The 23,258-nt window shown below is 35.4% G+C and overlaps 1 protein-coding gene across 3 annotated transcripts in view; it reads left to right on the forward strand.

The window, feature by feature from the left end:
* The window catches only part of Esf1 (ESF1 nucleolar pre-rRNA processing protein homolog), a 61,016-nt gene that overhangs the window by 20,086 nt on the left and 17,672 nt on the right, over positions 1-23,258 (forward strand). For all 3 annotated transcript variants that reach the window (XR_011368720.1, XR_011368721.1, XM_070006729.1), the window contains exons 9-11: positions 222-377; positions 20,459-20,580; positions 22,489-22,576. Coding sequence is in view for 1 of the 3 variants with exons in the window: in XM_070006729.1 (XP_069862830.1) it covers positions 222-377; positions 20,459-20,580; positions 22,489-22,576 (366 nt within the window). In the remaining 2 variants the exon portion in view is untranslated. The remainder of the gene's footprint in view (positions 1-221; positions 378-20,458; positions 20,581-22,488; positions 22,577-23,258) is intronic.

Below are 23,258 nucleotides of genomic sequence, written 5' to 3' on the forward strand. Positions count from 1 at the left end.
TTTCTGGTGGTTTATTGGAGATCAGCGTTTCACGGCTTTTCCTGCCCAGGCTGGCTTTGAACCACGATTCTTAGATCTCAGCCTCCTGAATAGCTAGAATTACAGGCATGAGCCACTATGACAATGTTTTTTAGTAAGCTGCTGAAATGACTGAAATCTAAACACAAGTTAGAAATGGATTGTTTCCGTGTATTAAATTACACTTTTTTAAAAAAATTTAGATGATGGAGTCATTGTAGAAGATGGGAAAACAAAGAAAACTCAGAAGGATGATGAAGAACAAATTGCTAAATACAGGCAGCTCTTGCAGGTTATTCAAGACAAAGAAAAGAAAGGCAAAGAAAATGATATGGAAATGGAAATTAAGTGGGTTCCAGGTAAGAAACATTTAAAGAAATGTTTACTTGTTGATGTTGAAGATATTTTTTATATAAAGGTAAAAAATTAAGGTTGCTTTGGATATATAAATTTATTTTTCTTTTTCAGAAATGTTTTGGTTAAATTATCATAGTACTTCATTCACTTCACAGGTGGTGTGTTAGACTCTTGGCAATTTACTATTTTTTTAGTTCAAATTTTTAATTAAATGATCCAATAATAAATAGAATTTGTTTGCCTTAATTATAGTAATACTGTGCCATATAAAGAGAGAGAAAGATTTCTCAAAATGTTGTGTGAAACAACGGAAGGACTCTAAGAATACTTTTCACCCATCTGGTCCCATAATCACTGTATTACTCTTTTCCCAATATTTTCTTTCTTTGCAATGCTTGTTTCATTTAATCCAGCTTACTCTTGATTAGCTAGCAACTACAAATATTCTATCCACTTATGAAAGTAGATCTTTCCTGGATTTAATTCCTGAATTCTTAGAAGAGAGAGAGTTGAATCCAGGCACAGTGTGTTTCTTTACTCCCATAGTTTCTTCTTGTTTTTAATTCATGAGATTTCACTAATACAAACAAAATATGAATTATATGGTCTTCCATCTCAGTTTTGCTGTAAATAGTCAAAGAAATGTGGTATAGTACTTAGAAAAAGGTTAATTAAAAAAGTGTCAAAGATTAACAAAGAGTAAATATATAGAAATTGTTTTAAGGCATACACAATAATTTTTCCAACAGTCCTTGGCAAATCAGCATATGCTTTAATAAACAGTACTGTTTCTGAAGATTATTGCTCTTTACATCCAGTTGTCCCTTTCTATCCTTGGGGAATTGGTTCTGGGAACCCTCCTACTTCCTCTGTATACCAAAACAGACACTTGAATGCTTTAAACAAAGTGGCTTTCTTTTTGCATATAACTTATATGCCTCCTCTTATATAATTGAAATCATCTGTAGATTACTTCTAATATCTTCTACAATGTAAAGGCTGTGCACATAGTGGTCATAACTGTATTGTTTAAAGTCTAAGGATAAAGAGCAAAGTCTGCATATTGAATACAGGTGTAAGGTGGTATTTTGTTTATTTCTTTTTTTAAAAAATTTATTATTAGAAAGTTGATGCACAGAGAGGTTACAGTTACATAAGTCAGATAAAAGGTACATTTCTTTTTGGACATTGTCATCCCAGGGTAGTTTTTCATTCTGTGTGTTAATCCACAGTTTGTAGCATCTGTGGATATTGAATCCTTGGATACAAATTTTTGTTCCTGTGTTAGTGAGGAGTTTTGATCTGTAGTTTTATTGTAATGTTCTAACTATTATGACATGGAGTGAATTGGAAATTGTTCTTTCTATTTAACAGGACATTCTGTCTTAACTTTTTTTTGTTCTTTGTTTAGGGTTTCTTGTTAGTTGTTAATATGAGGTTTGAACACAGCCTTATGCTTGAGCCTTGCCTCCAGCCCTTTTTTGCTCTATCTATTTTTTGAAAATAGACTCAACCAGGTGCCGATAATTCACAACTGTTAATCCTAGTTATTCAAGAGGCTGAAATCTGAAGAGCATGGTTCAAAGCCAGCCTGGGCGAGAAAGTCCAATTATATTTAATTACCACCACAAAAGCCAGAAGTGGAGCTGTCACTTATGTCATAGAGCACTGGCACTGAGTACCCAAGCTCTTAAGTTCAAACACCAGGACCCACACAAGAAAAAAAAAGTCCTGAGTTTTAGCCCAGGGTTGGCCTCAGGTTGCAGTCCTCTTACCTATTACTTCCCTTGGAGCTGGGGTGACAGGTGTATGCCAAGATAGGGATCCTACTCACTTTTTGCACAGGCTGACCTTAAATTCTAATCCTTCCAATCTCCCATTTCCTAAGTAGCTAGGATTATAGGGTAATCCATCATGCTCAGCATCTTATTTTGACTTTTTAACTTGTGGTTGTAATGTTACTATTACATATAATATTTTGAAATGAAAAATTATCACTTGTAATTTCACTATTTATGTTCTACCACTGCTTTGGTAGATTGTGGTTTTATTTGCCATTTCTCTATTGTTGAATATTTAACCATATTTTAGTCTTTACTACAGTAGATTCATGGCATTAAAAACAAATAGTTTCCAAACCCACAAATATCAGTCCTTCCTTAGATCTGTTCACTTTTATCCTTAGCCAAGTAATTGGCTGGCTTTTGGGGGGCCTTTTAACTTAAACTATTTTTGAACAAAAATGTCCTCCCATTTTAAAAGTACTTTTATGTACGTGAGGACTAGTAGAGCGCAACCATGCCACAGGGAGCAGCAGAAAGATACATGGCAGTCAGGACTACTACTATTATGTAACTTTCTCACAAAGTAACCTCATATATGCAGTGGTTCAACCTGTGATTTGTACATCAGTTAAAAACCATCAGTGTCCCTGGGTACTAGTGGCTCACACCTATAATCCTAGCTACTGAGGAGGCTGAGATATGTAGATGGCAGTTCAAAGCTAGACATGAAAGTCCATGAGACTCTTATCTCCAGTTACCAACCAGAAAACTGAAAGTGAAACTGTGGAGCACTAGCCTGGAGCAAAAAGACTTCAGCAATAGTGCCCAGGCTATTGAACTCATAACCCAGGCTATGAGTTCAAGCCCCAGGACCAAAAAAACAAATAACAGTGTCAACAACTCAGTTGTTAAATCTCACATGACAAGTGTCTCAGATACTATAAATAAGTGCCTAGGATGCATTTTCTATGTCTTGAGTTATTTTTATAGGATACCTTTCCAGAAATAGAAATACTAAGAAAAGGCATGAATACTTTTCAACTTAATGATGTCTTTAGTAGTTACCACTTTGCAAAATTATCATCACTATTGGTATATTTTTTTTACTTTTTGAATTAAGTTTTGTGAAAATACTGTACAAAGGAATTACAGTTATCAGAGCAAGGTAATGAGTATATTTCTTATCCAGCTTTGTTGCCTCCTCCTTTGTTTTTCCCCTACCATCCCTTCCCTCCCACTATTTTTTACTTTTTATTAAGTGGAGAAAAATTTGCTTTCTCAATAGAGAGGTGAACACCTCAATTTAAAATTACGTTTTGAACATCCTAAACTGGCCTGTTTTTGAAGGCCCCTAATGGGGCCTGTGAACTCGTTATGTATGTGCACATATCTCCATGTGAATGATATTCTATATGTTAGATGACTAAGATAATTTTTCTGAATATCAGCTTACTCATTTCGAAAGTGAGATTAATAATACCTTTCTGCAGTTAGTTTGAGATATATGTAAAGATGTCTTATAAATTGCAATATTATTCATGTCATGTGTATGTTGTAGTAGATTTATGTCTTAAGAAATGTGTTTTCAGTAGCAATTACCCTGAACCGCTGAACTTTTCTGATGTTATACTTCAATAAACCACAGAGGGTCAGTATGGGTTCATATTATATATCAGTCATTGGTTCTTCTATTACTTGAATCTCCAAAACTTTTCAGAAAAGCAAGGCCACTAAAATCACTCATACTTTGTTTTTTTTGTTGTTGTTGGTTTTCGTTCTTGGGGCTTGAACCCTGGGCTTGGGCACTGTCCTTGTGCTCTTCAGCTCAAGGAGAGCGCTCTACCGCTTGAGCCACAGCACCACTTCCACTCATACTTTCTTGAATATGGTTTGGTTTGATTTTTTTTAGAAGGACTTTTAATTTGTACTATTTAAGCTTTTCTTTTTCATTAGATTTTATACTATAATAGCATTGGAGTTAAATCCTTTAAGTGTAAAGTACTAAGAGAGGTAGATAACAAATAAACAATGGTGTACACATGTAATAACTGAAATAATATGCCTTCTATTGATGTTTATTTCCCACAAAATTGTTAAGTAGGATAATAAATAACTATAAGTATTAATTATAAGATCTTAAAATATAATGCTGGTTTTGGTTTTGTTGTTTGTTTTTTCTAATGCTGGTACAGAGGTTTGAACTCAGGGCCTGGGCACTGGTTTGTTCAAGGCTAGATAGTGCTCTACCAATTCAGTCACAGCTCCAGCTCCAGCTTTTTGGTGGCTAATTGGAGATCAGAGTTTCATGGGTTTTCCTGCCTAGGCTAGCTTCAAATCACAATCCTCAGATCTCTTCCTCCTGAGTAGCTAGAATTACAGGTATGAGCCACCTGGGCCCGGCTTCATATATAAGTTCGATATTATAGGTATGTTGCTAGTTATTCTTCCTGACTCATTCTGATTAGTAAACAGGGTGATGCATATAATTAGTATATTAGGTTTTTGTGAATAAAATGTGTCTTGTGAGGGTATTTGTAATATACACGGAGGTGAGGAATTAACAGTTCCTTATATTGTAATACAACGAATTATGTACAATACATCAGTCTTTCTCCTACCAAGGATACAAGGAAGGTAGTGTCCCAAAGGAAGTCCAGGTTTTGTGAGAGTCAATAGGCAAGAAGATAAATGACTTTTGTTAATGACCTATTTATGGCTGATTGTGACTCCTAATGAGTAGAAAGGATTCATTTGGGCCGGGCGCTGGTGGCTCACGCCTGTAATCCTAGCTACTCAGGAGGCTGAGATCTGAGGATTGCAGTTCAAAGCCAGCCCGGGCAGGAGAGACCATGAGACTCCTATCTCTAGTAAACCACCAGAAAACCGGAAGTGGCACTGTAGCTCAAGTGGTAGAGCACTCACCTTGAGCTGAAGAGCTAAGGGACAGCGCCCAGGCCCAGAATTCAAGCCCCACGACCAACCAAAAAAAAAAAAAAGAAAGAAAGGATTCATTTGTTGGGGAACAATGGGAATTGGAAATGATTTGGGATCTAGAATTTTCTTTTAGTAAACAATTTAAATATGAATAAAGGTCATATGATTTTGGTTCTGGTGATCTTAAAGCTGTAATAGTGGTAAGGCCAAGAATGTATGAGAGATTTTTGTCAGAAACAGTGATCTAAATACCTTATTCGTGGGATGGAGGTATGGAATCCAGAAGCACAGAGTCTTCTGTTTCATCCAGCAAGACCATGGAGCAAAGATGCAAACTCCACCTTTGTTGTTTTTTTTCTTTCCTCCACTCTTCACATTTGTAATCCTATTTTTATTTTGGTAACTGCTCTTTATAAAGCTGTTTTTTTCCTTCTCTTCTTTTCATCTTGACTCTTCAGTCTTCATTTAGGAAGTTTACATGCACAGACATCAGTTGACAAATAAATATAGCAATTGGTTTATCTGTTATTTTTATTTTTTATTCAGAAACACTGTTTTAAATCACTTGTGCATTCATTTTGTTAGACAGTCCCATTCCAGACATGTAATTTTCAGACATCTCAAACCTGTTCACTATTTACTTTTGGCTATATCTCTATTTCCATTTATTGCCAATGTGCTCACTATTTTAAATATATTCACAAAAATGCTTTTTTGGTCGGAACTTTTAAAATAACCAGATGTTTGAAATCTTGACTTGACTTGAGAGGATTAAATGGAACAACCTAAACTTAAAAATACGCTAAAAGAATTTTGAGCTTGCTTCCTAGTTTGGAGCTGAGGAGGATATCAAGTCACAATTTGTACAAAGCCACACTAGACACTTCTTAAGTGTCTAGAAGTTTAAAACTTAAGTATGTTCTTCCTTGAATCATCAACAGGTTGGCTGTGAAGGCTTTATAAGGTAATAAGCTGTAACTTCATACTATAAAAAAATTTGAATGATGTGTGGAATGTGTCATAAAAATGAGGAGCTGCTAGGGCTATCTGGAAGTATTGCTAGCACATTTTCTCTTTATTGTTGGTAGAAAATGTCTCTTTCTGGATTATTGAAAGATTTTTTTTTTATTTCTTGATGACTTTAAGATTTTTAAAAATAAAACATTTCCCAAAAAGCTCTTGAAAAGAATTTAAAGCAAAAGCTAGAGATAATTTTACACTAGTTGCTTTAGAAGGTAGTAAAATATTTTAAGGAGTTTCAAGTTAATTGTGTACCTCTCTCTTTTTTTCTCTCTCTCTGTTTCTCCCTCCCTTCTATATGACCCTAACTAAGTTAGTAAAGTCCTTTATTTTTCAAGGATCTAGAGTGAGTCTTCCAATGCAGTCCTCTGCACATGTATCATAACACCAGATTTATCTGTAGCCATCACTTCCAAGTATAGGACTTTTCTTTGACTTTGCCTTAGAGTTGCAATCTGCTCAAAGTCAGCTCAAAGAGGGAGCTTGCTACATAGGTTGTTTTCCCACAACCCACAGCTCTGTTGATTTGTTTGAAGTTGTGAATTCTTTGGTCTTTATAGCAGAATTTTTGCCTATTTTATTTGTGGTTATACCACATCATCATTCTGTCTATATATACTGACTGCCTGGATAGCAGACTATCATTTTTCTTCACACATGTTCCATATGTTTTTTTTTGACAGAATTCACTCAGACTACTTGCTTTTAACAGGTTTGTTATTGCTGTCCTTTTTTTTTCTAAAATTGAAGAGTCATATAACCTATAAATTTTACTAATTTAATGCATCCATTTTTATAGTATCTTACACAAATATACATAGTTGATTATATCTTATTTTGCTTTCTTATTTCACTTATTTTTTATGTTTCTAAGTAAACTATAATCATAAGGTCTTTCTCACATTTTATTGTGTTTTTGTTTGCTAAATTATAAATAATTCCTGTTATACTTTGGATACTTTACAGTGTTTTACTGGTAAGAATAACATAATAAACCTTCACTGAATTTTCTTTGAGATAAATTCCTAAGAGTAGAATATCTCATGATTTTTTTTAAGTAGTGACTTTTGAAAGGATTCTATTAGTTTGCGATACTAACTGGGCAGTTTTTTAAATTTTTTTTCAAGAATCAGAAATATTGATAAAATTAAACATAAAACCAATCTAATTTCAACAGTAGGTTTAGGTTTTGAATTGACAGAAAGGCTAGGGCATAAATACATTTTTTATAGATCTTTGATTTGATACAAAACATAATTTTACTCTAGGACTATATGCTACATTCTTGTGCACTGGGAAAATGCTGGCCTTTCTCAGTGTTTTTATGGGTAGACCATTGTAGACAATTACTCACTGGCTATAGTGCAGTGATGATTTTCAATTTTGAGATCCAAAGTAAAGCTGGTAAAAGTTATGTGGCTTGAACTGGTGGCTAGGCCAGTTTTAATTTGCTGATTTCTTATGGGAGAGACCCTGTCTTACTCTTTATACATTGACATTTGCCAGATGTAATCTACTGGGGGAAAGGAGTGTAAGAGTATTTTCCTTTCTCACTTTAATCTTTGTCAAGAGTGAGTAGAATAACTCTTACCAAATGAACATTAAAAGACATTTCCTCATTTGATATAGCCTTAGTTCCATCAGCATGGAAAACTTTTATCTGTAAAATTATTTGGCAAGAACTTGAAAATCTAATGTTATATGTGCCTAAAGATAAGTATCACTAATTTGACTTGGATGAGTTCCCTTTGATTTGGAATGATGTGCCTTGATAGTGAATTGAAGCATGTAGTTGGAAAGTATAAGCTTCCTTAGGAATGGGCTTACATAATAAGGAAAGCCTTTCTGTGCCTTAATCAAACTTTCCTAAGCATTGTCACTTTAGATTTGTTTTAAAACATATTTTCAGTTGAAACTCCTATTAGGCGATTAAAATGCTTGTTAAGTAATTTATTTAGGTATATAATTTCAATTCAGAAGAATTAACATTTTAAGATACCCTATTGAGAAGGGAGAATTAATGTACTTTTATGCTAGTGATGTGTCAGGAACTGTGTTAGATTCTCGATAAGCAATATTACACTAAATTCTTCCAAGTGGTTAGTCCTTGTTTTGCAGAGGAGAAAACTGAGGCACATATTTTCTCAGGATCAAAAAGCTGGGAGAGAGAACAATAATTCAAACCTCAATCTATCTGAAAACACTAAAATATTTTAAAGAATATTCCTCCATGCTCATAATTAAATCTGGGCCATGACCTCTTAGTTTAGTTCAGCTCAATCTACATGTATTTACTTTTGTGTACACAGATATAAGACCCTCAAGAAATTTGACTTGGGAATTTAGGGTATTTTTTTTCCAACTAATAAGTGCTTATCTGAGATAAAACCTTGTGCTATTATAAGGTTCTTAAGGTTGAAAAGAAATTTTGATCTGCTACAGAGATCACGTGTTTGGTAATGTGTGAGAAACCTAGTTTCTAATTAATTAGTTGTTTTGAAGTTTTAATAAAAGGCCAAAGGGAGATTTTACATCTTTGCTGTCAGGCATGTAGGCATGTGTTAATAGTTTTTATTTTAAGAGTATAATAGCTTTTTGGATCCAAGCATGCTTAACCTATCATAGTTATCCTTAGTAGATAATAAATATTACCAGAGAATTTATCAAAATAGAAACAGTGCTTACTTATAAGAAAAAACATGAAAATACTGAAATCTTTTTTTTTCTTTTTTTCTTTTTGCCACTATAAGAGTTCTTTGGATTTAGGACATTGTGCTTGCTAAGCAAGAACACTACTACTTAAAACATGCCCCTAACCCTGAAGACCTAAATGTTAAATTTATTATAATAATAATTTATTTTTAAATTGTTCTCATTCTTATATTGTACAATGTTGTATAGAAGACATTGCCAAAGAAATAAACAGAATTAAATACATAGAAAAGTGGAAATGACTCTTTATCTAAGTTATGTAAATGTAACTCTTCTGTATATCACCTTTATAATATAAAAAATTTAAAAAAGGAAAAGTGGAAATGAGTTAATCTTAATTCATTATGCTATTTCAAAGATTGCCAGCCAACATTCCACCAGTGGATGACAAATTTGCCAAAATATTCGCTCTTTTCCTTTACACAGCTAGAGCCCTCAGTTGTTTCCTTCCTTTGTCGCCTCATTTGTTCCTGTATGCTACCCAAATATTATTTTCTGTGTAGATTATAATAAGAAAGTAATTGGGAAGGCACTGCTTTTTTGTAATTACTTTATTTGGAAAACCATTTTAGAAGTATGGCTTCTTCTCAACTGTAGTTTTACTTTCTGCAGTTTCAGTTTCCTACCATCAACCACAGACCAAAAGTATTAAGTGGAAAATTCTAGAAGTCAAAGCGTATAGGTCTAAATTGCATGTCATTCTGACTATCATGATAAGCATGGAATCTCATCCATGTACATTCTTAATATGCTACTGATCCACTAGCATTTAATATCCATCTCAGTTATCAGATTAAATGTCTCAATAGCAGTAACAATAGCAATAGTAGGGTTTGGTACCATATGGGTTGCAGCATCCACACTGAGAACCTTCCATGAATAAGACAGGTTCCCTGTCATTAAAATATATGGTTAATTTGTACATTTCCAACATAGTGTCTAGTGAATATCACTGTTGCATTGTTTCACTCTTTGTCCCACCTGTTTCTATGATTCCCTTACCCTTTTGCAGATCATATAAACTTATATACAAGACAAAGGGTAAAAAAAATCAAAAGCAGTGACAACAGGGCATAAACCAAAGGGGAAAAAATAGAAAGAAAAAAGAAATAACTGTGAATAGGACATCTGGCTATTGAGCTGTTCTGATCCTCTACTGAGAATATCATAGACATACACTAGTTATTACAAATGAGGGAAACCATGCAAGCCTGGCTTGTTTTGCTACAGTGTCTCTGCAATGCAAAGGATATAGCTAGCAAGAAAGCCTACAGATTGGAAGAAGATCTTTACTAGCTATACAACAGACAAAGGCCTCATATCTAAAATATACCTAGAACTCAAAAAATTAAACCCCCCTAGAACAAATCCTCAGAGTAACAACTGTCCCATTAAAAAGTGGGCTAAAGACATAAAGAGAGACTTCTCTGAAGAAGAAAAGAGAATGGCCAATACACACATGAAGAAATGTTCAGCATCTCTGGCCATAAAAGAAATATAAATCAAGACAACATTGAAATTCCACCTCACCCCAGTTGGAATGGCCATTATGAAGAAAACTAATAATAACAGATGCTGGAGGGGATGTGGCCAAAAGGCAATGCTACTACACTGTTAATGGGAGTGTAAACTTGTTCAACCACTTTGGAAAGCAGTATGGAGGTTCTAAATGTAGAGCTCCCCTATGACCCAGCAATCCCACTCCTGGGCATTTACCCAAATGACCATAGATAAAACCACACTAAAGCTACCAGTGCATCCATGTTCTTTGCAGCATTGTTGGCCATAGCTAAGGTATAGAACCAACCCAGATGCCCCTCAGTAGATGAATAGATCAAGAAAATATGGTATATATTCATGAAGCCTCAGGTTCAATTCCTCAGTACCACTAAACAGAAAAAGTGGCTCAACTGGTAGAGTGCTAGCCTTGAGCAAAAGAAACTCAAGGACAGTGCCAAGTTCAGTGCTGAGTTCAAGCCCCTGGACTGCAAAAAAAAAAAAAAAAGAAAGTAAAAGAAAATGTGGTATATATACACAATGGAATTCTATGCTTCCGTCAAAAAAATGACATTGCCCCATTCATAAGGAAATGGAAAGACTTGGAGAAAATTACTTATAAACTCTTGATGAAGAAAATGTGTCAATTGTAGCCAGAGAAATATTGTTTGAATTTAGATAGAACTATTATAAAGGTTGTAAAATGTTAGACTGGTAGGGAAGTTGAAGTGTGTTTCATTTCCTTTTACTTTTATGACAAGGAAATTTTTAAATCAACTTAAGAGATGTCATTTTGATTATACCAGCTTCATCATATTCTTACATATTCATAGTTTCTGTGATCAGAAGCTCTCCCAGTAGGAAATCATTTAGACATCCCTGAGTTTCAAACCAGCAACTTACTAGTGACCTTCACAAATACAGTGTACAGCTTGGGACCTAGTAAGCGCAAAATTGGGATAGCAATAAAAGTTTAATGTGATAATGAAAAGGGCCTTGAGGGCTTACAATCAAATAACCTGGATTTTCCTTATCATTTTTGGTGAGAAGGAAATGACTAAAGTCAGCTTAACACAAAAAGTAAACATTCACTGACTTATCTTTAAAATTTTATAATTTATTGTGCAAGAATCATAGATTTCTCAATTGAAAAAAATGCTGAAGCAGTCATCTGTGTATTCAGATTTCATCAGTGTTTATAGTTCCTTATTAACTCCCAATAATACTTCCCTACCTTTTGTGTTCATCATTCCATTTCTTCTTTAAAGTTTTATCACAAACACATGTCTCCCTAAATAGTCAGTATTTGTTTTTTGTTAGTCCTGAGCCTTATAAAAGCCTATCTGTATATTCTTCTGACATTCACTTTTGCTATTTAAAGGTTCTGTTTTTGAGAATAAGCTATATACATACCTTCAAATATAATTTATTTCATTTATACATAGGATTTTATTTTATCATTGTCACAATATCTATGCCAAAGTCTATTGTCAATTTTTTTTTTTTTTGGGTCCCGTCGTGGGGCCTGAACTCTGGGCCTGGGCGCTGTCCCTCAGCTCTTCAGTTCAAGGCTAGCGCTCTACCACTTGAGCCACAGCGCCACTTCTGGCTTTTTTCTTTGTGCTTATGTGGTGCTGAGGAATTGAACCCAGGGCCTCGAGCATGCAAGGCAAGCGCTCTACCACTGAGCCACCTTCCCAGCCCTCTATTGTGAATTTTTGTAGCATATTACTATTATAATAAACAGTACTTCAGACCATTTTTGTGAGTATGTCATATGTATATATGTAAAATTTCTTTGTGTGTGTGTGTGTGTGTGTATATATATATATATATAGAGAGAGAGAGAGAGAGAGGGAGAGAGAGAGAGTTACTTGATAGTATGCTCATAATTACCTGTAAAAGGTTATAACCATTTTTCTTTTCCAAAAGCTTGTACTATCTTGCATTCTCCCTAGTAGAGGGAAATCTAATAACTGTTCATCTTCACCCTTAATATCACTGGGCTTTTAAATTTTTACCAGTTGAGTATGTGTGTAATGATACTTTATACTTTTTTAGTTTGTAGGCACACAAATATTTGAGTTCCTACTATATACCAGACTGTTCTTGTTACTAGAAATAATAGCACTGAACAGAATAAACGCATGTCCAAGCTTTCATAGGGCCATATGTTTTAGTGTGGGAATTGTGGGAGGAAAGAAAGGGATTTATAAACAAGTAAACAATAAATATATCTATTTCAGGTGCATAAGGACTATGGAAATAAAGCATAAACCCAGATGGAGAATAGGAAATTTGTGAAGAGTGGCACTGTGTAGCAATTTAAATAGGGTAGTCAGGAGATACTTCATTGAGAAAGTGACACTTGAAAAGAGAATGAAGGGAAATAAGGTTGCAACACCATGTATTATCTTAGGCAAGAACATTTCAGGCAGAGGAAATAACAAGTTCAAAGGCCTCAAGGTTGAACCATTTTTTAATTTGTGTGTCCAGTGATAATGATGTGACAGACATCTTTAGAGGATATGCCAGGTTTTTGGAGAGTAGAGTATAATAAACTCAGAGAGATGGCCAAATCATGAGTATTTGTAGATCGCTAAATGAACTTTAGCTTTCACTCTAAATGAGGTAGGAAATGGAAGTGTTTAAAGGATTATTTGGTCATTTATTTTATTGTTAATGAGGAAGAATATTACTTCATGTTTTCTCATCCATGTGGTGGTCTTCTGTTTTATTGACCCAGAAGAGGTCTTCATATATTTCAAGCTGGTCTTTTGTTAGCCATGTATTCTACAAGTAACTTTCCTAATTTATGACCTGTCTTTTTACCCTTTTTATATTGTGTTTTAAAGAACAAAAATAATATAGTCAAGTTTATTAATGTCTTTATTGTATATATCTTCAATGTATATAATTAATCATAGTTCTTGAATTAAGACAGTCTCATCATTTGTTCAGCATGGCCTCTTCATTCATTTCTAATAGTTAATGAGTATTTTTCCCACCAAAAAAGCTTGAACCTGCTAACATGTACCTATTTGTCCTGCTCATTTTTCCATACCTGGGGTATCACATTTCATTATCTAGACAAGTATTTATTATTTTGTTTTCCATTATGTGTAGTTTAAAAGATAATCGAAAACCAAAGATTGAATATGTTTAAGACGTACAGTATGAGGATCTGAAAAACATACATATTGTGTAATGATTACTACAACCTAGTTCACACATCCAGTATCATCCATGTTTTCCATTAAATCCTTAGAATTCATCTCAAACCAAAAGTTTCTATTCTTTGATCAACATTTCCTGTACCTTGCCCATCAGTCTGTGGTAACCACCATTTTATTCTCTTTTTATGGATTCCATTTACACTATTTGTCTTCCCATAGCTTATTTTATTAAGAATAACATCCTCCATGTCATCCATATTGTCAAAAAATGGCAGATTTCCTTCTTTCTGGCAGAATAATATTTCATGTTATGTGAGTGTGTGTATGGACTGCAGTTTCTTTTGTCTGTTGATGGACGAAAGTGTTTTCAACAAAGGTCATACAAATTTATGCCCTCCACTCCCAACAGTGTCCAAGTATTTTCTCTACTCCCCCACATATACTTGTTACCTTGCCTTTTTCATAATAGTGGTCCAAACAAGTCTGGGTGATACTTCATTGTCATTTTTATTTGCATTTCCTTGATAGTTATTATTGTTGAATGACTTTTGTATATCCTTTTTGTAATGTTATATGAAGTTTTATCATAGAAAAATATCTCTGAAAAATAAAGAATACAAAGTAAAGAATCAAGTATTGATGGATGCTATAATATATATGCACTTTGCAACTACTTTGCTAAATGAAAGAAATCAAAAGGTGACATTTTATATGAAATATCCAGTACAGAGAAATGTGTAGAGACAGGAAGTTGAGTATGGTTACTAGAGAAGCAGTAAAGTTATAGGATTTCTTTGAGGAGATGAAAGTTGTGCATATTTGTGGAGATACTAAAAGCTTTTAGTATGTTCATCTTTTTCTACTCATGACTGTCAATTCTACCCTTTGTTTTCTACCTCCAGTTTCAGCGTTTTTTTTTTGTTTTGTTTTTGGTTGGTCGTGGGGCTTGAACTCTGGGCTTGGGTGATGTCCTGATTCAGCTCTTCATCTCCAGGCTAGCACTCTACTACTTGAGCGACAGTGCCACTTCTGGTTTTCTGGTGGTTTCTTGGAGAAAAAGAATCTCACGGACTTTCCTGCTGACTTTCCTGCCCAAGCTAGCTTTGAACTGTGATCCTTATATCTTAGCTTCCTAAGTAGCTAGGATTACAAGCCACCAGTGCCCAGCAAGTTTCAGCTTTTTACTAAAGATAAGATAGCTCTTACTGCCCTGGCTGGCTTTAAGCCTTCATTTTCACATCAGAGTAGCTAGGATTATAGGCATGAACCACCAGTACCCACCCCATTTTCACTTAAGTTTGTTTTATTTCATCTTCTCTGTTTTCTTTTTAAGGAAGCCCTGTATAAGTATGCTACTCTCTCACGCTGTATTTGACAACTCATGTTTTCCATACTTTTGAGTCTACATGGTTTATTGAATAATTTCTGTACTTCTTTATTCTTTCTTTACATCTGTTTACTATGCTGTTTAACTTAGCCATTAACTTAATAATTTCAATTATGTTTTGTTTTGTTTGTCTGTGTTGTAGTAGTGTGGTTTGAACTCAGCCTGATGCTTGCTAGGCAGGCACTTTACTGCTGAACCATACCTCCAGTCCTCAATTAATGCTTTTTATTTCATGAAGAGGTTTTTCCTTGAGCCTTTTTCTTTTTGCAATTATTTTTAAATACTCTGATCTTTTAATATCTTCTCTTTTCTTTTTAAATTTTGGTTAGTTGGGAGCTTGAACTTGGGGCTTGAGTGCTGTCCTTGAGCTTTTCTTTGCCCAAGGCTAGTGTTCTACAGCACTCTAGCCACAGCTCTACTTCCAGGTTTTTGATATTTTAGTGGCGATAAGAGTCTCACAGACTTGCCTGCCCAGGCTGGCTTTGAACTGCAGTCCTCAGATCTCAGCCCCTGAGTAGCTAGAATTACAGGCATGAGCCAGTGCCCAGCTAACAGTGTTTCTTTAAGAGAGTAGTTGCCAGGTGTTTAAGGACATTTCTAATCCAAGATCTATTGAAACTGAGTTTTTGAATTGGAATATTTAGGACCACACATGTAGTGTGAATTCAGCCACAAGTCCATGGATTTATGGGCTTGTGGTTATAAATACTCTGGGGTAAAGTGTATTTTTACGTTATTTATTCCATATCCAGACCCTAAATGGGAATGTATTTTCCCTGACTGATAGGGGGAAGGATGTGTGCTGAGGGCACACTTAAGGGTTCTGACTTTATGTAGTGGTCTCTGATGGGACCTCCCACCATGATCAGATGCCAAACTTTGTCTGCCGCCCCTTGGCTAGCAGCCCATAACAATCCCAAGATCCATAGTGGACTATATTAGATTAGTTTGTATCCCCAAGGAAAACCCAAGCTTCTGAATTTCTGTTTGAGCTTTCTTGTTAAAACTGGACTTTGGATTTCCCTTTGTTTTCTTATATCTTAGTCATTTATCTAATAGTTTTCATAAATTTTCTAACTTGTCTATAAGCATGTGTAAAAATAAGTAGCACAAATAGTTCTTCAGTCTTCTTTGTCATAAATTCATTAGCAGAATGGCTTCACAACCTTGGTCAAAACTTTAGTCTGTCAGTAGTAGGACAGTTTTTGTCACAAGCTGCTTGAAAAGCAAGGAAAACATACAAATAAATTGCAGGCAAATACAGGAAACAATAGCTCCTTAATGAGGCCCAAATGTCTTGTATTTGAAGTCAGCTTTTTAAGAACATTTGATTCTAAGCGGCAGGGACATTTTGATTTGCAATAAATGGAATGTACTTGTGAATGGAAGCCACCATTTTAAGAGAAGGTAAAAGGAAACTTGGGGAAAAAAAGTAGAATTCAAGATAAACTTAAATTCCAGACAGTTATAAGGAAGTGTCTACCCTGTGAAGAAGCTTTTAAGCAATCAACAGCAGAAAGTGTTTACATTTGTTCATTCAGCAAATAGGTTGAGGGTATCTTTTGTGGATACTTTAAATGTTTTGGGAGATACAAAATTAACAACTACATGATAAACAGTTCCTGCAAAGAATATTTTATCAAAACTTCTTAACTTTATAGTCCTCATTTTACCTGTCTTGTTTTCATGTGGTAGAAGAAAGTTAGTTTCAGTCTGTATCAGAAAGCTTACAGCATGCATTTTGTCTTTATAAACAAAGCCTGTTACAGTACCTAGTTGAGTTATTTTAAGTTATTTTTGTCCTGTCCTTTGAAGACTTCAGTATTTCATATGAGCAAGGTCAGATGGAATGCCTACTCTTTTATTTTAGCAGATCTTGAAAGGGTGGATATTTATGAGTGTTTTTATATGCACTCAAACTGCCAAAATAATTCTGAATGGATTGCACTGAAATTAGTACTATTGTCATACTGAGTCATCTGCATTCATCATTTGCTTTGAAAGAGGCTTTTGCTCCTTTTTTCTGGGATAATTGTTGCTATCTTTACCTAATTCAGGATTCCTTGGATATGCTTAAAATTTTTTTAATGAATTTATGCAAAGTTAAAAGCAGTTATAAATGGTGGAGAACTTTTTCAGCTGTATAGTGGCTTTTCTCACTAAGGCTGACTCTAAAGAATGTCCTTGTGCATTTGCCAACAGATTTCTGGGATGGGCATACTTTTAAGAACTTAGAACATAAACAACTGTGATCTGTGGCAAGAATTAAATGACCTCATGATGACAATGAGAACAAAGCATTTTTGGGTTATCATAGTGGTGTGTTAATTCATTGCAAAGTGTTTGTCATTCTACTATTTTGGTTCATTTAAGTGAGAGACAGGACAAAAAAAAATACAGGCTGTATTTAACTCAGGCTACTATTTCTTTCTGATAATAAACGAATTAAGTTCCAGGAAATATTCTTTCCTAAGAATAAATACTTCTTGAATTACTCTAGAGCAAGAAGTCTTCTTTAAAAAAAAAAACAAAACCACACAAACTATTTAGGGATAAAGACCATTTATTTAGACTTTTAAGTTTTGATTCATTTTCTGTTGGAGAGAATACATTCCAAACATGAAAGATCAAACACTTGGCTTGAAATAAGAATTTTCCTTCAAGACAGAGCAATTAAGTGTTTATTAAGTATTTACTGTATGTTTGGCAGTATACTAAATATTATAGAATACAAAAAGGTGACTTTAAGCTGTTTTTGGTCTAGTTTTTAAAGAGCGGGCATATGCAGATGAAACTTAACAAATGGAAAGACATTATATAACCAAGTATCAAGTAATGCACAGCATCACTTATGTGGTACAAATAATTCCATAGTGTATCTTTTCAGAAATTACCTTGGATCATTGTCTACAACAGTGGTATTCAACTAGGAGTAATACTTACTCTGCTACAGGAGTTTGGCAGTGTCTAGAGACATTTTTGCCTTCACAGTTGAGTTACTAGCATTGCCAGAGATACTGCTAAATATTTTCCAATGCACATGGTATCTCTTCACATCAAAATATCAATAGAGCTGGCAATGTGGCACGCATCTATAATTCCAGTGCTCAGGAGATGGAAGCAGAAAATTATAAGTTTGAGTTCAGTCTGTTCCCCTCCCCCCAAAAAAGAAGTCAAGGTCAGTAGAATCTACAAATGTCAGTGCTGATAGTTTTTGAAGTTGTGAGAGTTGTACTTTCCTCTTTCCCAAAACCTTTTCAGCCAGTGTTATTTGAGTGTTCTTTGACTATAGCCCTTGAATCTTAACACAGAGATGGTCACTGGATGCCTGGAAGTTGTCTTTAGTTTTCTTTTTTTCTTTTTTTTTTTTTTTTTTTTCCTTTTTTTCTTTTGGGTCTGGTTGTGGGGCCTGAACTCTGGGCCTGGGCGCTGTCCCTCAGCTCAAAGCTCAAAGCTAGCACTCTACCACTTGAGCCACAGTGCCACTTCCGGCTTTTTTCTTTTTGCTTATGTGGTACTGAGGAATTGAACCCAGGGGCTCAAGCATGCAAGGCAAGCACTCTACCACTGAGCCGCCTTCCCAGCCCTAGCTTTAGTTTTCTACAGGTATTAACCAATTTTGCCAGCATCCTAGGTGCTGTTTATCTATAGAATCATTCAGAGATCTGGACATGACTTCATAATGTACACATTTCTTCTGATTAGTATTTTGTAAAGTGAATTATGTTGTTCCTCATTAGAAATATTTTTAATTAAAAGCTGTGTTTCTCACTTACATCCAGTAAATCAGAGATCCTACCAGCAGTATGTAATAGAAACAAATCTACGTAACCTTGTGTATGTAATTTAATACTTTCCTAAGCCCCAGAAGTCTGCAGATTAAGTGTTAGCTTAAAGCCAGGGAAGGGACCTTAGACCTTAGAGGTCATCTATTCCAGCTGTTTCAAACTTCTCTTTGGGACCCATGGTCCCAAAGCACTCCTGTTAGTTGTTTCATATGCATGGAGTTCTACCCGATATTTTAAAGCAGAAGTAAAGCACATGGCGGGTGGGGGAGGGGAGAGGTGCGGGTAACATACTTCTGATCTATACCAGGTTCAATTTTTATATATTAAGGAAACTTAGTCCCATACTAGAGAACGTAAAAGGGAGGAAGGGGGGAGTCCTAAGGCTGACCAGTACTTGTGCCAAAGTAAAGGGAAATGTAAATGCTATGCTATTCCTTTCGATGATGACTATGTGGACATATTTTGGTAGAATTTTTGGAGAACATGATGAGGACTTCCAATATGTAGATGATGAAAAGTATTTTAAAAAATAACAAATGGAATCATTTGAAATGTCTTCTTAAAAGCATGTTAATAGAGGTCACCTCTTATTCTAAATATTATGAAAGTAAAAATAATCCCAAGGATTTTATAATTCTCATTTTAATGATTAGTACACAGAGTCTGAGAACAGTTAATAACTTGCCTAAGAGCACACAACTTAGAAGGCACACAGATGGAATTTGAACTCCTGATTATCCTCTATACTATTGCTAGATAGAATCACAATGTTAATTGGCCTACAAAATGCAGAAATAGATAAGTCACCTAGGAACACGAATCAGTAACAGCAGAAGATCTCTAGATATAAAGAGCTTATAAGAGTCTTGAAAGAACTAAGCTAGACAGAGTAGAATGTAAAGCTGCTTGTCCTCTTGATCTTTACCTTGTGTTCTTACAGAGCAATGAGAATTCTTTCTTACGGGTATTTCAGTGGGGATTGTCATGCCAATTAATTGTTGTTCACCACTTATAGTTTCTAGAGAACTCAGGCTTTCACTTGGGTAGCAGAAGCAACAGCAGTCATTTTAATTAGCACTCATATCCTGACTGCTAATTGCTCCAGAATTTTTCTTAGACACTCAAAATAATTAAGTTTAGAAAAATTACATTTGAACCTGAAAAAGGAATTTTGTGTTAGATACCATTTCACTATGAGGATCAAGCTGGCCTTGAATTCATGATCCTCCTGCCTCACTATGTGCTGGTGGTTTACACATGGGTCATCATCCCTGGTTAACAAAGAGGTTTTCTTTAGTGGCTTCATCCTGTATCTAGTTGCTGGATTCATTTGTTGATTGCTTTTAATTTCATCTGTTGAAGTTTATTAGTGGTTGTTAGTAGGAAATAGGTTTTATAGGAATTCACTGTCCTTGTGTGATCTTGGGGTACTACAATCATTCATGTTAACTTATTATCTTGTAAGGATTACATTTGGCCAGGCACTGGTGGTTCAACACTTATAATCCTAGCTATTTAGGTGGCTAAGATCTGAGGATCAAAGTTCAAAACCAGCCTATACAGGAAAATCCATGAGACTCTTATCTCCAACTAACCACTAAAAAGCCAAACTATAGCTGTGGCTCAGGTGGTAGAGTGCTAGCCTTGAGCAAAAAAACTCAGGAACAGCACCCTGGCCCTAAGTTCAAGCCCCATGACTAGCACAAAAAAAAAAATTATAAACTTTTAACTGCTAGAAGATATAGCATTTTCAGCTAACCTGGTTGTGTTTTTATTTTTCTATAGGTCTCAAAGAAAGTGCAGAAGAGATGGTCAAAAACAAATTGGAAGGAAAGGATAAACTGACACCTTGGGAGCAATTTTTAGAGAAGAAGAAAGAGAAAAAAAAACTGAAAAAGAAACAGAAGGTAAAAATGATAGTTATGACCAGATATTTATTGCATACCAAATATGTATGAGGTTCTCTTTATCTATTATCTCAGAATATAGCCACTAATAGAATAGACCTTATTGTCATACCATAAGAAAAAAGTAAGTTAAATTTTTTCTTCAGGACCATAGAGTAGTATGTAATCTTAGTAAGAGCTGAGAGCCACTTTCCCCATGTGTTATAATGTTGTATGTGCCACCTGAATGAAGGACACTGGTAGTCAGTGTATAGCTGTAAATAGAATGATTCCATTTTGTGTTGTTTTGTTTTGTCAGTCATGGGGCTTGAACTCTGGGCATGAGTGCTGTCCCTCAGTTTTCAGCTCAAGGCAAGCGCTCTACCACTTGAGTTACAGCGCCACTTCTGGTTTTTCTAGTGGTTTATTGGAGATAAGAATTTCACAGACTTTCCTGCCCACGCTGGCTTTGAACCATGATCCTCATCTCAGCCTTCTGAGTAGCTAGGATTACAGGCGTGAGCCACTAGAGCCTGGCTCCATTCTGTGTGTTTTTGAAAAAAGAGAATTACATAAAAACTTTTGTACTTAATATATTTGTAAAAAAAAAAAAAAAAAAAAAAAAAAAAAGCTTTTGTTTCCATCTTTAAGATAAGGTTTCAAGGGATTGTAAGCATGGCTGAGTTGGTAGAGTGCTAGCCAGTGATGGAAAGCATCAAGTACTGAGTTCAAGTACAAGTCTTGTACCACCACCCCCATCCCCCACCCCCATCAAAAAAAAAAAGGAGACAAGAAATAACACTTCACTTTCAAGCCCAAACTGGTCTCAAACTCATAATCTTCCTACCTCAGGCTTTGAGCACTGGGATTACAGGTATACAGCATCTTCATCTGCCTGTGTAGAAGTTTTTGACTTGAGATTATACTATATACCTGTGTTTTTCACTGTTCACTATTGTATGGCTGTTAGTTGCTGTTGTCATCAATCTATTGATGAGGAATGCTTTCTCTGCACTAATATCGAGTTCCTATGGATAGTATGAGTTGACTGCCATCATTCAAATAATAATACCTTTTCCAGAGTTGTAACAACAGAGGCAGTGTAGAGTTTTGTCACTAAAAACCTTGTCACTGACATGTCATTGCTTTATGGATGTTACCATTCATAAATAGTTTTACAACTTGGGAATCTTAAATGATTCTGTCTAGTGCCACACAGTTATTTTATAGTTGTAGGAAATCAAATGATTTGTCTGGGGTTATTTCACTGCTTATAAATGCCTAAGATGAAACCAGAGTCTATGGTCGCTCAGCCTAGTGTTCTACTGTACTGTATTGTTTCTGTCTATACTATGTGAATTTATAGCACTTTTGCTGCAACTGTTGCCTTTAGTGCCGTAAAAGGCCACACGTTGGATACATCAAAGTATGATGCAATGGAGTCTTTTTTGTTTTATAGGTGTTTTTCTTTAATTGTTCTTTGTGTTCTGCTATACCAGAGCTTGAACTCAGTACCTTGTGCCAGCTGGGCAAGTGCTGTATCATTTGATCCACATCCCCAGTTATCTTTGGTTTGGTTACTTTTCAGCTATGATCTGTCACTTTGTACCTACGCTGGCCTCAGTAGTCCTCCTGTTTGTACCACCTGCACAGCTAGGATTATAGGTATACACCTGGTTGGTTGTTGAGAAGGGATCTTACTTTGTGCTCAAGCTAACCTTGAACCATGCCCTCCTTGTTTCTGCCTTCCAGATAGCTGAGATTACTGGTATGTCCTACCATTCCTAGGTCATGTTTTGTTTTATGTTTTAATATTTGAGACAAGGTCTCACTGTTACTCCCAAAAGATGTGCATGAAGAAGATGACACACACATATACACATTAAAGTCCTTATAAAAAATAAAACTGTTTTTGCATTCAACTTTAAGGCTCTTGCTGAAGAAGCCAGCGATGATGAACTTCCTTCGGATGTTGATTTGAATGACCCATACTTTGCCGAAGAGGTTAAAAAAATAGGTAAGCAAGGTTGCATTTGAATTTTCAATTGGAATCTAAAGGAAAAGATGACATGGGTAGAAAAAAACAAAAACAGAAAAACAAAACAAAAAGTAGTTACTCTTTAAAAATTACTAAACTTGAAGCTGGTAGAGTGCTTGCCTAGCATGCATGAAACCCAGGGTTTCATTCTTCAGTACCACATAAATGGGAAAAGCCAGATGTGGTGCTATGGCTCAAGTGATAGAGTGCTAGCCTCAAGCAAAAGAAGCTCAGGGACAGTGCCTAGGCCCTGAGTTCAAGCCCCAGGACTGGCGAAAAAGAAATTACTAAACTTTACTAGCTACTCAGGTGGCTGAGATCTAAGGATTATGGGTGGCAATCTCCAGTTAACCACCAAGTTGCGGAAGTAGAGGTGTGGCTCAAGTGGTAGAGTACAAGCCTTAAAGAAAGAAAGACAAGATAGAGCATGAGGCCCTGAGTTCAAGCCCCAGTATTCACACACACACTCACTCACTCACAAATTTACTAAAATTTAGGTAACTCCATTAGTGGTTTATGAGCATGTCTGGCCCATCCATTGATTATATCTGGGAAGGACCAGCATGCCTCTGTATATAACAAAGAATAAATTTATCATAGAAGACTTTTGGTAACATGGTCAGTTTAACAGTTTACTGGGAAACTATTCAAATGATGCCCA

The sequence above is a fragment of the Dipodomys merriami genome, unplaced genomic scaffold (genome assembly GCF_024711535.1).
Source record: "Dipodomys merriami isolate MVZ:Mamm:240054 unplaced genomic scaffold, mDipMer1.0.p SCAF_7, whole genome shotgun sequence".
Lineage (NCBI taxonomy): Eukaryota > Metazoa > Chordata > Mammalia > Rodentia > Heteromyidae > Dipodomys > Dipodomys merriami.